At 44.3% G+C, this 16,221-nt stretch overlaps 1 protein-coding gene across 1 annotated transcript; it reads right to left on the bottom strand.

Moving 5' to 3' along the window:
- Positions 1-10,765: 10,765 nt before the first annotated feature.
- Positions 10,766-15,951, bottom strand: Il22 (interleukin 22). The gene is made up of 5 exons (XM_032890806.1): positions 15,766-15,951; positions 15,306-15,371; positions 15,046-15,189; positions 13,872-13,937; positions 10,766-11,351 (listed from the first exon to the last, which is right to left on the bottom strand). Exons 1-5 carry the CDS (start codon positions 15,949-15,951, stop codon positions 11,274-11,276), a joined length of 540 nt encoding a protein of 179 aa, XP_032746697.1. The 3' UTR covers positions 10,766-11,273.
- Positions 15,952-16,221: the final 270 nt, after the last annotated feature.

The raw sequence follows: 16,221 nt of genomic DNA, 5'->3' as shown, positions 1-16,221 counted from the left end.
CCCAAGCCCAGGAATCCTAAAATCCCGCCCCTGTCCTCCCCAGCTATTGGATGTTGGCATCTTTATTTACCAATCAGAACTAACTGGGGGCGGGGTCTCAGAAGTTTCTCTTGGATACTCTCCAGCAAACAGGTTTTTGGGGACACAAATTAACATTAGAATACAGCAGCTACATATCATGGCAATAGAGAACATCTGTTTTCCAAGTGAAAGCGATAACACCAAAGAAGTCACCTGAAGGCAAAAAGCCAGGGTAGGACAACTTGGCCTGGACCCACGTCTTCCAACTACAGAGGAGTGCTGTCATTAATCCATCTTGTCTGTGGTTTATAGAGAGGTACGCTTTACGTATGGTCCTGACTGAGAATAAACCTACCTTTTAAGTAGGAAGTGTTCGACATCTTCGGAGTTGTCAGTGTCTATATTCACGGTGGCTTCTCTGACTTTTGGCTATTTTAGCATTTGCAGACCTGATGATCTGATTTCATACAAATAGGCCATCCGTGAGAAAGCACACCAGCCGCTGAGCCTGCAAAGACAATGTGTGAGTCCATTTTGTTGATACTAGGATAAGCTGGCAAAGCTACCCGAGATAGCTGCTCTTACTTGTCAACTCAACGTCATCTGGAATTAACTAAGACACAAAACATGGAGGGGCATACATGTGAGGGGTAGCTATTTGCTTAATTTGAAAGGGGAAGATCTACTTCTAATCTGGATCTCTGAGATAGAAAGATACACCTTTAAAAAAAACATTTAATTCTTGTGAGTTTCATGATGCATCCCAGTCCCATTCATCTCCCTGTCCTCTCAGATCTACCCTTTGCTCTTGAAACCTTGCCCCAACATAACACACACACATACACACACACACACACACACACACACACACACACACACTCAGGCACACACACAGCCTAGAACAACATCTTACTGCAGAAGCTATAGAATGTTACAGTGTATCTCTCTGTCCATACATCTTCAGTAGCCAATGAATGTTCATTGCAATGAGTCATTCCTCTGGTGTGAGATCTCTGGCTTCTGTGACACCATCAATATTGGATCCTCACCAGGACTCCTCCCAGTTATCCTGTTGTCATCCTGTGTTGTGGAGGTCCTGAAACTTTGGTTCAGCAGGGCTGGCCCTTTTATGAATCCCAACTGTTCAGAGGTGATAGAGATTTTAGGGTGGGCCAACTTAGCCCCGGATATGGTCCTGAGTGGTAGCTGAGCTGGTCAGCCTGCAGGCTCTCCCTAATTCACACCACCAGGGACAGTTCTCAGCACTGCTCTGGCTAGGCGACCCACTGCCACCATTGGCAGAAGGCAGTGTCAGCTCTCCTGCTCTTATGCCTTCCGGGTGGTTCACTCGCACCCATGCCTCCAGAGGCAGCTCCACTGTGCTGCCCAGTCAAGGTACTCTCCTATGTGCTGCAGCCTGTGAGGGGCTGGGCCAGCTCTCCCTGCTCTCACACCCTCAGAGCTGGCTCACCTGTGCCTTCAGGGCCAGCCCCTTGTTGCCCACACAAAGTGGAGGACTCAGTCTCCCGCATGCTATAGTCAATGAGGGGGCAGCATTAAGTTCACACTCTCATGCTTTTTGGGCCAGCAAGTGGCGAGGGGGGAAGGTTGAAGAACATCACAAGTGCACAAATGCACACAAGCACACACACACACACACACACACACACACACACACAAAAGAGAGAGAGAGAGAGAGAGAGAGAGAGAGAGAGAGAGAGCGCTTACACGCCACCTTATGGCAGATGAGTGGCAGAGCCAGCTCTCCCTTCGCCCTCACCTGTTTACCCTCCACTAAGGTCAGTTCTACTGTACTCCTCAGGCATGGTACAAGGCTACCACTGGTGAGAGGTGGGGCCAGCGAGGGCCGGGCCAGTTCGCACAGCCCCTGGATATCCACGTGGTCCTCATGGCTGCCCCCACCAGGGATGTGCCCATGTTCTCTAGCGGTAATATGACCAGACATCAACACTGACCCCGCCATTGCAAAACCACAGACCCAGACTTGGCCTTCAGCAGCATCTGGGACTGAGACTTCCCCATGGCACCGGATGGGTGGTGGGGCTGGTCACTCACAGCAGGCTGCTTCTCTCCACACTTGAGTCTCCAGTTCCACCTCTCTCCATAATGCTCTGGATGCTCCATTGCTTTCTCTTCCCTCTGTCCACCACATACTTGCCCACTGTGGTGGCTCCAGCTCTAAGCTGGCCACATAGCTGGTTGGCCCCTAGGTGACATCCTCCATCTACTCTGTGTGGTGTGGTGGAAAGTAAATGTCTACAGCCTGCCAGTACCCTACACAGGAGGGCAGGTCTGTGTGGCGCATGGCAGTCCATAGGTCTCTGTCTGTCTCCCTCCTCCCTTACTGCACTATGTGGTGATAGCTAGGGTTCTGTGTGTGTCTACAGCTGGCCTCTGAGGTGGGGTGGCAGGGTTGTGAGCCTTGCATGATGTAATACAGGTATCTGACTATCTTCCTCCCTCCAAGCTGCACTGCCTGGATTTGATTTGATTTGATTTTTATAGAAATAAATCAGCTTTGGACACCAAGCCAGGAATCAAGCTAGGATAAATAAAGGACACCCATCTGCCCTGCTCCTGCCTGATATAAGAACACTACAACCAACAAGGTGTCTCTCTGTCCATTGCCCTGGAGGTGAAGATACACCTTTAATCCAGATCTTTTGAGGCAGGAGGACCCATCTCTCATCTCTTCTCCTAGAAGCCTATTAAGGAGATGATTGAAGGAAGCCTTTGCTCTTTGCCTGCTTGCTCTCACCTTGCTGGCAAGTTCATCCCTTCACTGGTTTGGCAGCCTGTTTCTCTGGTATTTCAGCTGAGAGATCCAGCCTTGTGGACTGAATAAATTACTGGATTCTTGGCTCATCCGTTTATAGACAGCCATTGTAAGATTAGCTGTAAATAAATTCCCTTTCTGTTTGTACAGAGAGATTCATTCTGTAAGTTCTGTTTCTCTAGAGAACCCTGACTAATGCAGCCACACGGGGGAAATGTTCATTTTGGCATATAGTCCACAGAGCAGTGAGGGAGGAGCTAACCAGAGTGGCCTACAGTGCCAAGCCAGGAGTGCAGACAGGAATAACAAGTTTCTGTCCTCGAAAAGCTCTTAAGGTGCACACGTCGAAAATGATTAAACTGTAGCCTGACAGGTGTGAAGGGAGATGGAAAAACTCGACTTTGTAGACGAAGCCATTCACTGCGCCACCACGCAGAACGGAAGGAAAATAGGGACATTTCACAAGGGAGATCTTTTAATCTGCAGAAATCGTTTCCACCTCTCAAAAGATCGGCTCACCTCCAACCTTCGAGTCCCTTCCTGTTGACAATTGCCGTCTTGTCGGAACCTCCTCAGCAGCGAGCTTTAGTCTGTCTGTGACTTGTGCAGAGAGCATCCAAATATTATAGCTCCTGTCACGCAGGGTCTTGCATAGGCTGTGGTGGAATTAAACCTAACTGAACTTGCCAAAGTCTTCACACAGGCAAATGACAACAAGATCCACAAAATTCGTAAGCTATCATCACGTGGAAAAAGAGCACGTGCCGCCATAGCACGGGGGAGTGTCACAGGGGAGAAGCGGCTCACAATGCACCTCGCAGCACGCACACATCACAAATAAACAGCACCCAGGCTCTCACAGCACATGGACCTCACAAAGGAACAGAGCCTACCTGTAAGGGCACACCTTTCGGCTGATGCCCTGTGGCAGTGAGGTGAAACTGCATGGGCGGTAAGGTTTACAGAATGATCATCATGGTTGATAAGGAAAGGACTGTGGCTGACGTAGACATATGTGGTCACTCTGAAAAGCTTTGGCGTTTGCAACAAGGAAAGGGGAGAGAGAAAGGAGAGCCAAGCAGGTAAGAAGTAGCCAAACGCCATGCTGGGATAGGGCGGGGATAAATGGAGATTCGCAAGTGTTCCCAAGAATCAGCAGTGAGAAAAAAAGCCACCAACTGGAGGAGTGAGAGCACTCCTGGGTCAGCGGGGAGAAGGCACTTCTTAGCTTCCCTTAAGAGACAGTGCATTGATTTGCATCTCCCTTATGATTAAAGATGTTGAACATTTCTTTAGGTGTTTCTCAGCCATTCGGCATTCCTCAGCTGTGAATTCTTTGTTTAGCTCTGAACCCCATTTTTTAATAGGGTTATTTGTCTCCCTGCGGTCTAACTTTTTTGAGTTCTTTGTATATTTTGGATATAAGGCCTCTATCTGTTGTAGGATTGGTAAAGATCTTTTCCCAATCTGTTGGTTGCCGCTTTTGTCCTAACCACAGTGTCCTTTGCCTTACAGAAGCTTTCGGTTTTATGAGATCCCATTTGTCGATTCTTGATCTTAGAGCATAAGCCATTGGTGTTTTGTTCAGGAAATTTTCTCCAGTGCCCATGTATTCTAGAGATGCTTCCCACTTTTTTTTCTTCTATTAGTTTGAGTGTATCTGGTTTGATGTGGAGGTCCTTGATCCACTTGGACTTAAGCTTTGTACAAGGTGATAAGCATGGATCGATCTGCATTTTTCTACATGTTGACCTCCAGTTGAACCAGCACCATTTGCTGAAAATGCTATCTTTTTTCCATTGGATGGTTTTGGCTCCTTTGTCAAAAATCAAGTGACCATAGGTGTGTGGGTTCATTTCTGGGTCTTCAATTCTATTCCACTGGTCTATCTGCCTGTCTCTGTACCAATACCATACAGTTTTTATCACTATTGCTCTGTAATACTGCTTGAGTTCAGGGATAGTGATTCCCCCTGAAGTCCTTTTATTGTTGAGGATGGTTTTAGCTATCCTGGGTTTTTTGTTATTCCAGATGAATTTGCAAATTGTTCTGTCTAACTCTTTGAAGAATTGGATTGGTATTTTGATGGGGATTGCATTGAATCTGTAGATCGCTTTTGGTAAAATGGCCATTTTTACTATATTAATCCTACCAATCCATGAGCATGGGAGATCTTTCCATCTTCTGAGGTCTTCTTCAATTTCTTTCTTCAGAGGCTTGAAGTTCTTATCATACTGATCTTTTACTTGCTTGGTTAAAGTCACACTGAGGTACTGGCTAAGATCAAAAACTCAGGTGACAGCAAATGCTGGCAAGGATGTGGAGAAAGAGGAACATTCCTCCATTGTTGGTGGGATTGCAAACTGGTACAACCATTCTGGAAATCAGTCTGGAGATTTTCAGAAAATTGGACATTGAACTGCCTGAGGATCCAGCTATACCTCTCTTGGGCATATACCCAAAAGATGCCCCAACATATAAAAAAGACACGTGCTCCACTATGTTCATAGCAGCCTTATTTATTATAGCCAGAAGCTGGAAAGAACCCAGATGCCCTTCAACAGGGTTACAGGATACAGAAAATGTGGTACATCTACACAATGAAATATTACTCAGCTATCAAAAACAATGACTTTATGAAATTCATAGGCAAATGGATGGAATTGGAAAATATCATCCTGAGTGAGGTAACCCAATCACAGAAAAACATACATGGTATGCACTCATTGATAAGTGGCTATTAGCTCAAATGCTTGAATTACCCTAGATGCACAGAACACATGAAACTCAAGACGGATGATCAAACTGCGAATGCTTCACTCCTTCTTTAAAAGGGGAACAAGAATACCCTTGGCAGGGAATAGGGAGGCAAATATTAAAACAGAGGCAGAAGGAACATCCATTCAGAGCCTGCCCCACATGTGGCCCATGCATATACAGTCACCCAATTAGACAAGATGGATGAAGCAAAGAAGTGCAGGCCGATAGGAACCGGATGTAGATCTCTCCTGAGAGACACAGCCAGAATACAGCAAATGCCAGAATACATAGGAGGATGCCAGCAGCAAACCACTGAACTGAGAACGGGACCCCCGTTGAAGGAATCAGAGAAAGGACTGGAAGAGCTTGAAGGGGCTCGAGACCCCATATGAACAACAATGCCAATCAACCAGAGCTTCCAGGGACTAAGCCACTACCCAAAGACTATACATGGACTGACCCTGGGCTCCCACCTCATAGGTAGCAATGAACAGCCTAGTAAGAGCAACAGTGGAAGGGGAAGCCCTTGATCCTGCTAAGACTGAACCCCCAGTGAACGTGATTGTTGGGGGAAGGGCGGTAATGGGAGGAGGATGGGGAGGGGAACACCCATATAGAAGGGGAGGGGGAGGAGTTAGGGGGATGTTTGCCCAGAAACAGGGAAAGGGAATAACATTCGAAATGTAAATAACAAATACTCAAGTTAATAAAGAAAAAAAGGGGGAAAAAAAAAGAGTGCATGTTGACCCGTGAGTCTCTACTTCCCAGCATAGAGCCTTACTGAAGCAACAGAGGGAAACTTGAAAAACTACTTAACCATGAGGTTGTAGCACACACCTTTAATTCCAGCCCTTGAGAGACAGAGAGAAACAGGCAGATCACTGTGAGTTCAAGACCTGCCTGGTCTGCAGAGCCAGTTCCAGGACAGCCAAGGCTACACAAGTGAAACCTTTTCACAAAAACAACCAGACAAACAAAGAAAAAACAGCAACAGAAATATACTAGTGCTTGATTTTAGCAATGAATATACTACCATTTCTATTTTGTTTAATTGCAAGTTGAAAGTTTTCACACAGCTCCAATATGTTAATGACTAGCTGCAATTATCTGTTAATGATCTTATCCAGGTTCCCAAACTTCAGCAGAAATAAGTTGGGGTACAGGGAGCATAAAGGAGACAGGTACACCAGACAGAGACTCTGGAAGTCATGACACAGTCAAATTGGGCAATGGAGAGGAGTTTACTTTTGTTGTTATGTTGTAGGAAAAGTTAAGGGAAAGCAGGAAGAAATTTTGCAGTTCTGCAGAGCTCACATTAGTTCAAAGCCCACTGGGGACAGGTTGAGAGCAGTTATCAGAACAACGGCACAAAGAGTGATGGAAAGAATGGCTGAGGGAGCTTTGGCTTTTCAGAGAAATGCACTGCTGATGTGAACAGCAACCCAGCAAGGGCTTCAGGGACTCAGTGCTTTGACCTCGTTCTCACTCTTCAGCCTCCTGCTAACCTAGTCCATAAACCAAAAACAAGCAAAATCAGGAGAGTGAGCATGTCAGTAAAGGCAGTTGGTTTCAGTCACACTGAACACAAAGTGGTATGGGAAAGAAAGGGGAGGAGCTAGAGAAACCAAACAGCCTAATTCCTCTTCCTCCTACACAGCACCCAGTCTTATCTCTGAAAGGAAAATAGAAAAAGTGTCTGTGCCAACACAGAACACTCTTGGAATTTCATCAGCTACCATAGTCTTACACATGTCAATGTGGCAGATTTCCACATAAAAATAAAATACTATCTACTGTACTGGGTAGATGGGGAAAGCATCTAATTTTTAGCTAATTAATAGAATAGAAAGTTTCTATCATTCCTTTTCTTATAGCAGCTGTTCTTAAGACCTAGGGTAAAATTCTTAGGTTGTAAGATTTCTTGGCAAAGATGACAGTTTAACATTTTTCTCTACAAGACTTTATGAATGAAAAACATTCAAGTAACATAGCACATGTTTTATACCTAAGATACAGAGGAAAGAGCATTGGAAATGACAAAAAGAGGTCACAGGACAGCTAAAACACATGGAGAAATGGACAGGCCCTGCAGAGTAAAGGAAACATCAGCCCACGACCCCAACCTGGCTCTTTGAAGAAGGAGAAGACAAAGCCAAGACCACAAGGTAGACCAGTAATCCCTGATGAGACCAGATTGTCAGTCCTGGCCATAGGACAAGTATTCTGTTCTCACAAGCCTTTAGATCAGTAAGGGAATTTTATGACAGTAACTCCTGCATAACAGACCAGCCTTAAAGGAGGCAGCCATTTTGTTCTTCTGATATCTTAGAGCACTATTGCCAGAAACTATCTTAATGACTGGCATGTGGCAGAGCCAGCAAGGTAGAGAGAAACATGGTTGAAGCAGACAAGACAGACAGGGGTGAAAGAGAATCAGGGTGATGGAGGACCATGATATGAGCCATGGATTTCATTCTTCGTGCAATGCCAAACCATCCACAACAAGAGAATACCCAAGCTGATGTTCTGTTTTCTAATTTGTGTGGCTATAAGAGAGAAAACTAATAGTTGGAGAGGACATTTTTGAAGTATTAGAGTACTTTGTTAGAGAGATCATCGCAGCTCAGGAAAGAGTTAGCCATTTGAGCAATGAGAAGATCCAGCCAGTCCATGTAGAGAATTTCTGGTGCATCCAATGTGAGCCTGGGTCAGAGGACTCATTACTGACACTAAATGCTCCTGAATTTTGCCCAACATCATAGAAAGGCTTTTTTTTTAAAGTTTCTTAGAAAGACTTCCAAGTTTTAGTGATAAATATTCTTCTGGTCATATTCAATTTCCAGGAGGTTGGCCCAAAATAAGTACCACTCAAATTTTGCCCAAATCAGTATCTTGGAACTCACTTGGAAGAGGAAGGCAAGCATCTTCAGCAACATCTGTCTTAGTAACTGTTCTACTGTGACAAGACTCCATGACCAAGGCAACTTATAAAAGAAAGCATTTAATCAGAGGCCTGCTTACAGTTTCAGGAGCTTAGTCTCCATCATGGAGAGGAGTCTGGTGGGAGGCACACAGGCCCGCATGGTGCTGACATGCTGATATCTTGTAAGATGTCAGCAGTAGAGCTGACTACTTATATCTTATAAGAAGATTGGAGGCAGCAAAAGCAAGGCTGGGCATGATGAGAGTTTTTAAAACCTCAAAGGCCACCCCCCCCATGACACAACTCCTCTAAGACCCTATCCTCAAAACAGTTCTGCCGACTAGGGAACCAAGCATCCAAATTCACTAGGCTGTGGCTGTAATTCTCATTCAAGCCACAGTTTCAGTTTATCAAAAAATGATGACAAGTCAATAGTGCTTAAAGCTGTTTCCTGCTGCAGCTCTCCACGTGTGCAGAGCAAGCACAGAAGCATTAGGAATCACTTACCTCATTAGCATTCCACATGTCCCCCATGAGGAAGGGACAGTTCACACACATACCCACTGCTCACCCCCCCCCATGTTTGGGAGGCTGGCAAAGGCAACCACTGGCTAGTGACCTGAGGGATAGCTTTGTGGCACCAGATCATAGAAGAAAACACTTGAGACAATCACTAACTTTGTCTACCTAGTGACTTTGACCTTCTATGACAAGACATATGCAATCAATAATTTCCCTTCTCCCTAGTGTCTTTTCTATACTAGTATCATGTCTCCTAATCTAACTTTTTGTTTTGTTTTGTTTTGTTTCCCCTGTGTTCCTTAGTACCACAGTATGAATTTTGAAAATACAGTTTTCTCTTTGTGTGTTTCATAATATATTTCCCGTTTTCTGGTACAAAAGCCTTGTATAAATGATATTTCCACTTGTCAGAAAGACTTGTCCACACAAACACAGTGCATTACTTTCTTCCCAGGGACTGAGGACCGCCCTCCCTAGAAATGAAGCAGTTCACTTTCCACAAGCCAGGCTACATGTATCTCTCCTTCAGCATCACTTCTCTGTTTTATCCATAAACAGCTAATAGTGTAAATGGAACATAGCCAACATTTTTTTCCCTTTTGGAATTGCATCCTGAATCAGAGCCTTCAAATCAGATAAACTTGTTCCAACAAGAGTCAGCTATGTCACAAAACATTTCCTCATATATCTCTGATTCCTTCCACAAAATGAAATCCATTTTATCTATGCTTATCCATAAAATAGATTATGGTGTGTGTGTGTGTGTGTGTGTGTGTAAGTGTGTGTATGTGTGAGTGTACATGTGTGTACCTGGGTGCATGAGTCTGTGTGTGTACTGTGTGTGCATGTGTATGCTTGTGTGCACGTGTATCTTTGTGTGTGCATATGTGTGCCTGTATGTGTGTGTGTGTGTGTGTGTGTGTGTGTGTGTGTGTGTGCTAGCTTTATAGTGCTACAACAACTATCAGCAGAATCATCTTACAAGGGGATAAAGTCTATTCCTATCATAGTGTCAGAGATTTCAGTTCGTGGCCAACTGGGTCAACTGTGTCTGGGCTTGTAGCCAGGCCACCTGTCATAGTGTGTAAGTACATGATTGATTGAACAGTCACTTACCTCATGCCCAAGATGCAAAAGCAAGAAGAAGTAGAAGGGACTTCCATCCAATTATCTCCTTCAAGGGTATACCCACTCGCCATGAAAAGCCCCAACCAGGTAGAAAGGCCTACCACCTCTCAGTAGCCATTGTCCTGAGAACTAAGTCTTTAATGTGTGTTTTTCAAGGCTAGGAAGATAGTTCAGAGGGAAGAGTATTTAGCTCTGAGTTTAATTCCCCAGCACCCATGTTTTAAAAACATGAATGCAGCCACACAAGGCTGTAAGCTCCACGATGTAGGGACAAAAACCAAAGAATTAGTAGAGTTTGTGGCCAACCTAGTTACAGAGCCAGTGACAGAGCCTGTCTTAAATAATAAGGCAGAGAGTAATGGAGCAGGACACCTTATGTCCATCTCTGGCTGTCCCATGCATGAACACACACACACACACACACACACACACACACACACACACACACACACACACAGAGGCCTCTGGGAACAAACTTTAATAGTATAATACCATAGCTACCTAATTTTTTATGGGTCAAGCACGAAGATGATTGGATAACGATGATGATACTATCTTTGATGTTAAAGGGAGAAAAAGTACAAGACAGAAGATTTATAATATTCATGTGTTTATTGAAGCCCAAGATATCTTGTTTCCATAGTTATTGTTATAAATATTATTTGCCTTATATTCAAATATCAATATTAGATAATGTTTCTATAAATAAATCCATATTAATATACTGACATAAATAAAATGTATACTTATAATAAATAAACTTACATATATAAAATATTGGTTATGGAAGGGAAGTTACATAGGCTTTTTTCTAAAGGAATGAGAAGGTAATCTCCTTTGTGGAAATAAACAATTTTTTAAAATTACATTATTTTTCTATTGTATCATCAGTGACAGTAAAATATTGCCAATAAATCTTTGTGGCTAGCAAGTCTACCTCTGGTGCCATGGACACCATGACATTGATTTTCTTTTTCAACTGAAACAGGTTTCATGTGGAGTCTTCTAATGATGGTGGAGTTTAGCTTCTCATTTTCCCTTAGTAAAAAAGTCCATTCAGGAATATTATTATTCTTTCAACAGGCAGAAAGGTAAGGTTGCTCATTTTCTAGCTTCTCTTGCTCAGACGCAAGCGTTCCTCAGGGACATAAACAGCAGATCCAGTTCCCCAATCGCTTTAATCTCTCCACTCTCTCCAAGCTGTGAAAATAAGAACACAAACTGATTTGAGCATATGTGTCACTTTCTAAGGAAGTACTAGCTGGAAAGAGACAACACCATTTGCTTGCTAAGCACCAAAACCAAGTATCAGCCTTCTCTTAAAAATTAATAATCAACATAATGATTTTTAGTATGAAACAATATGGTTTGCCAAAGACCTTAAAAGCTTGCCTTTCTGACCTAAGGACACCACACCCATCTCTATTACTTGCATTTCACACTCAGGGAGCTGCTGATGGGACTATTAATTCGCCGTGTTGAACCTTGCACAGTGTATACATAGATCAATTATCACACTGTATCCCATAAACTACACAGTCATTTGTCAATTAAAAGTAAATTTTAGTGGGGGTTGGAAAAAGAGTTTGCTCAACTCCTAACCATGCTAAGCAGCAGGAAGCCATCGGAGACCTGGAGATGTTAAGTGCTAGAGCTCGACCTGACATGTAGCCCTCCACCTGACCATGATCAACTATTGGCGAGCGCTCAACTCAAAACCCTTGACTCAAAGACACACATATGTACACATGTAGTCTGCCTTTGCCTGTGCTCACTGTCTTAACAAAAGAAAAAAACAAGACAATCAACAGGTCTCCATTCAACTGTGAAGAGGAGGCCCAGCTTGTCTGCTCCATTGTTTAACTAGTAAAAGTCCAGATAGGAGTCATAACATCCCTTCGTTCCTCCTCCATTCAGGTAAAAGGGGAGAAGCTCTCAACCTCAATGGAGAAACAAAAACCCAAATTCAAACAGCAAAGCACGTCTCCGCCATCCACCTAATAATCTACTACCCTTGTTCTAGATTGCTCCAAGAAAAATCCTCTCCAAGAGGATTTGCAGCTTTTCAAATCCTCTACATTCTGTTCTCTTTTCCCTTGCAGCCCTCCTCTCACATGCGGCCTTCTCAGACTTTCTCTGTTAGGATGCCCACGCATGCTATTTTGTATCTTAAAGACTACCAAACCTTTGAAACTTTGTAGCTAAGCTCGTTATCTCCTCCATTCTCCTCCATGAGCCCGACCTCTGCTATCCAGAGCTCTGACTAGTTTCCCCTGCCTGTCAGATTTCTCTGCATAACATTCCTTCCCCTGTTGGTGCTTTTTCTAGAGCCAACAGTGCGAGCCTAAACACTCTTCCCATGGGGCAGCATGGCGTAAGAGTAGAGGTCGATTGAAAGTAGAGTATAGGCTTTCAAGAAAAAAATGTTTTCCTACAGAGCTCACATCTCCTGTGAGATCTTTCTCACTCATGCGTCACCTTTCCGAAAACAAAGTAAATGAATAATAAGCTTTCATGCAAGCATTCGGAAGTCCGTGCCTCTGGTGTGCTGCCATCCAAGCCCATGTGTCGAGCTAACAAGACTTCTAACAAGAACTGGCAAAGCACTGAAAAGCTTCAAAGCCGTGAACATTGAAATAAAAACAGTCATGTTTATCAGACTACGCACAAGAAGAAGAGAATACTTAGGTTTGATGGAAGGAGGAGATAAAGAATAAAGATAGATATATTACTGATAACCGCATCAACTGGAGCCTTCTTGTTTCTGAGTACTTAAGCACATCCACTTGCAAAGAGCCTCACTTTCACTGCTGTCAATCATGCCCCTGGCTTTAGGGTGAGTCTGTCTTGCTGACCTGAGCCTCCTGCTAATGTTCTCCTCCCCAAAGAGGCCACACAGCAATGTTGTTTGCTGTGAAGTCCTACAATAGCTTGCAGTGGATAGGTGCTCACTAGTGGCTTGATCAGGGTGTGAAGGAAAAAAACTAAGAAATGAATGTAAAAAGTAAGGAAAAGATTTCCACCTCCTACTTCCATTACACTGCAATAAACCCATGACTGGTATTTTTACTCTATTGAAACCAGGTCAAGTAAACTGGGAGGTTATCCACTCTTGCTTTTAATCCTAAATAGGTAGCTATTAGGCACTATATTTTAATTAGAATGATAGTTATGAATACCAGTGATTCTAAACATTCATCCTATGCAAATCAAGGTCTTTTGTTGCTGTTCTGGGTGGATTTTGCTACATTTCAGAGCATCAGTTTAATGAGCTCAAAAATCACATCAAGTAAGTTTGTGTCCAGCTTTCTAGTTTTCAATGTGTGATTCTTCAGAGTATATGAGTCGGTGGGAACTGGCTTTCCCAAATAATTAATCAAACTAAAATAATTCCACATGGCTTCTGAGTAAGTGCCAAGCTAGGGCTCGGGAGCGCTGCCTTCCATCATTGGCTCTGCCACAAGCTGTCCTCAGCACATGCTCATGGGACTGGCTGAGCAAAGTTTTCCCCTAACTCTAAAATTTATGACTTACAAGTTTAGAAATAGATTGAAAGATCTATAGACCCAGCTAGACTCACAGGCAGCTAAGCAAATAAAGGACCAGACAGACAAATCGAGTAAAATGTTACAAAGTAAGAGAAGGGGCTGGGAAGCAGGGAAACAAACATTCCACCCCCACTTCTATTAAATGGTTGGCATTGTTTCTTGTCAATAGTACCTTTTGCACTGTTTCCTTCAGCTGTCTTACATTCTTCTGGATGTTCTGGTCATCACCGCTGATGTGCTGCAAAATAAAAAGCAGACTCACTAACAGAATCTTGTCCCATTTGAGGCCCAACCTCAGAGCATCTGAAGCACGTGACTATTCACCTGGAATAGAGGCGTTCAGTCATTTTTGCCCACAGTGACCTAGATTTCATGGTGACCTACATTCTCTGAGCTCTTTCGTTCTCTGGGACATTGAAATCCAGGTCCCTCCCTTACCAAAGAGCTGTCCTCATCTTTGGGGAATCCTACTGAGGTTTCCACCGGTAGCAAGAATGGTAGAAACGAAACCTGAGCTGAACCTCATCAAAGGTGGGAGTGTAGCACAAGAGAGGAACATAAGGAACATAAGGCTTCTCATGTGAAAACGCCAGGTCTCCCTCAGTCTTCCCGCTCCTCATCAATATGTTTCATAGTTTGGGGTGTCTGGAGGCATCAAACGCCCACACTGATTTTTCTTAACCTCCCAGTACATTGAAAAGGAGTGAGCTTTGCACACCTCCCAAGCATAAGGTCTTTCCATCTCCCTGTCCCCCTTCAACATTTGCTCTGTGCCACCCCCTCCCCACGAGTACTTGCACTCATGAACCTGTTTCTATAGCTAGGTCTTTTTTCTTACAGTTCCCCACATCCTTCTCATCATACGGAACTCGAGTTGCTTTCTTTCCACGGGTAAAACAAATAAGGCTTCGCTTGTACAAAGCCAAAGCATCACTCGACTGAAGCCAAAGTGATCGCTTTGTGGCCTATTTCAAGTGGCCTCTGATGGTGGTGTTGCTGAGGCCCTCCGAGAGAGAGAGAGAGAGAGAGAGAGAGAGAGAGAGAGAGAGAGAGAGAGAGACAGAGAGAGAGAGAGAGAGAGACAGAGACAGAGAGAGAGAGAGAGAGAGAGAGAGAGAGAGAGAGAGAGAGAGAGAGAGAGAGACAGAGAGAGAGAGAGAAAGAGAGAAAGAGAGAGAGAGAGAGAGAGAGAGAGAGAGAGAGAGAGAGAGAGAGAGAGAGGGAGAGAGAGAGAGAGAGAGAGAGAGAGAGAGAGAGAGAGAGAGAGAGAGAAAGCAGGACCACACAGGTTCTAACTGGACTAGGAGAGGAAGAAAGGCGAGCATAGAGCCAAGAGAAAGACTTACACAGGGGGTGAGGTGATTACTGAGCTTGGTCAGGAAAGGCACCACCTCCTGCATGTAAGGCTGGAATCTGTCTGACTGGGGGAGCAGAACATCTTCAAGGGTGAAGTTGAGCACCTGCTTCATCAAGTAGCATTGATCCTTGGCCTGCAGGTTGACAGGAAACGACAGGAGTCATATTACAAAACAGCCCAGAGGAGCCAGCAGCTACCACAGATAACCCTCAGTGGATATGCTCCGTGCTCGTCACGGCGAGAACTTACTTTGACTCCTCGGAACAGTTCCTCCCCGATGAGCCTGACATCTGTGTTGTTATCTGCAAGGCTGGCCTGGAAGAAAGAAAACCCTAAGTACTTGGATGATGTGGAGGTGGAAGAAAAGCTTGTAAGTAGAGATGTATGTCCCCAGTGGGTTTTATGAGCAGCCATTGAGAATGTGAGTTCAGAAGAGAGGACAAGTATTGCAGTAATGGGTGGTTCTAAATGCTCCTCTGTAGATAAAATTCAGTGTATGCATCCTAACAGCCAAATAGAAAAAGGTCCTGAGACCTTGAAATAGAAAAAGATCTGCTCCTTAAAGAGTCTCTAAAGAGACATGGAGAAAACAAAGGTGGGGACCTATGGAGATACAGTGCCCCTAAAGATCTTGTAAGTGCTTGCAAGAAAATGCCAAGGCCTACTTGGATCCCAAGTAGTATGGAGAGAAAGAGAGATGCAGGTATACCTCCTTGGCCAGCATAAAGGTGCGGTTGACGATGTATGGCTGCTGGAAGTTGGCCGCCTCAAGCTTGCATTGGGAGTTGATGGGCAGAGCATCTGCCTTCTGAGCCCACAGGGCAACGAGAAGCAGGCAGCTGGCGGCCAAAGTCCCCATAAGGGAAAAGCTCATAGATTTCCTCAGGACAGACATCACGGATGGCACAAGTGTGAACGACTGATAACTGGGAGGAGAACCTGTTAGCAAGAGAGCAAGAGGCAAAAACATCAGGGAAACACGGTCGTCAGGGAGCTTGACCCCCAAGCAGATCAATTCTCTGTCCCAGTCTGAGTGCTTACCTGTTCAGGTGTCTGCTTGTGATAGGAGAGGCAGAAGTTGCTGCTTTTATAGCCATTGGGACACCAGGGTTTTTTGGTATTGTGAACTTTATGACATCAGACATTATCTAATTTCCAGTCCTGC

The sequence above is a fragment of the Rattus rattus genome, chromosome 1, assembly GCF_011064425.1.
Source record: "Rattus rattus isolate New Zealand chromosome 1, Rrattus_CSIRO_v1, whole genome shotgun sequence".
NCBI classification, from domain to species: domain Eukaryota; kingdom Metazoa; phylum Chordata; class Mammalia; order Rodentia; family Muridae; genus Rattus; species Rattus rattus.
Note: the sequence above shows the minus strand (reverse complement) of the source record. Positions and strands in the feature narration are given on the sequence as shown.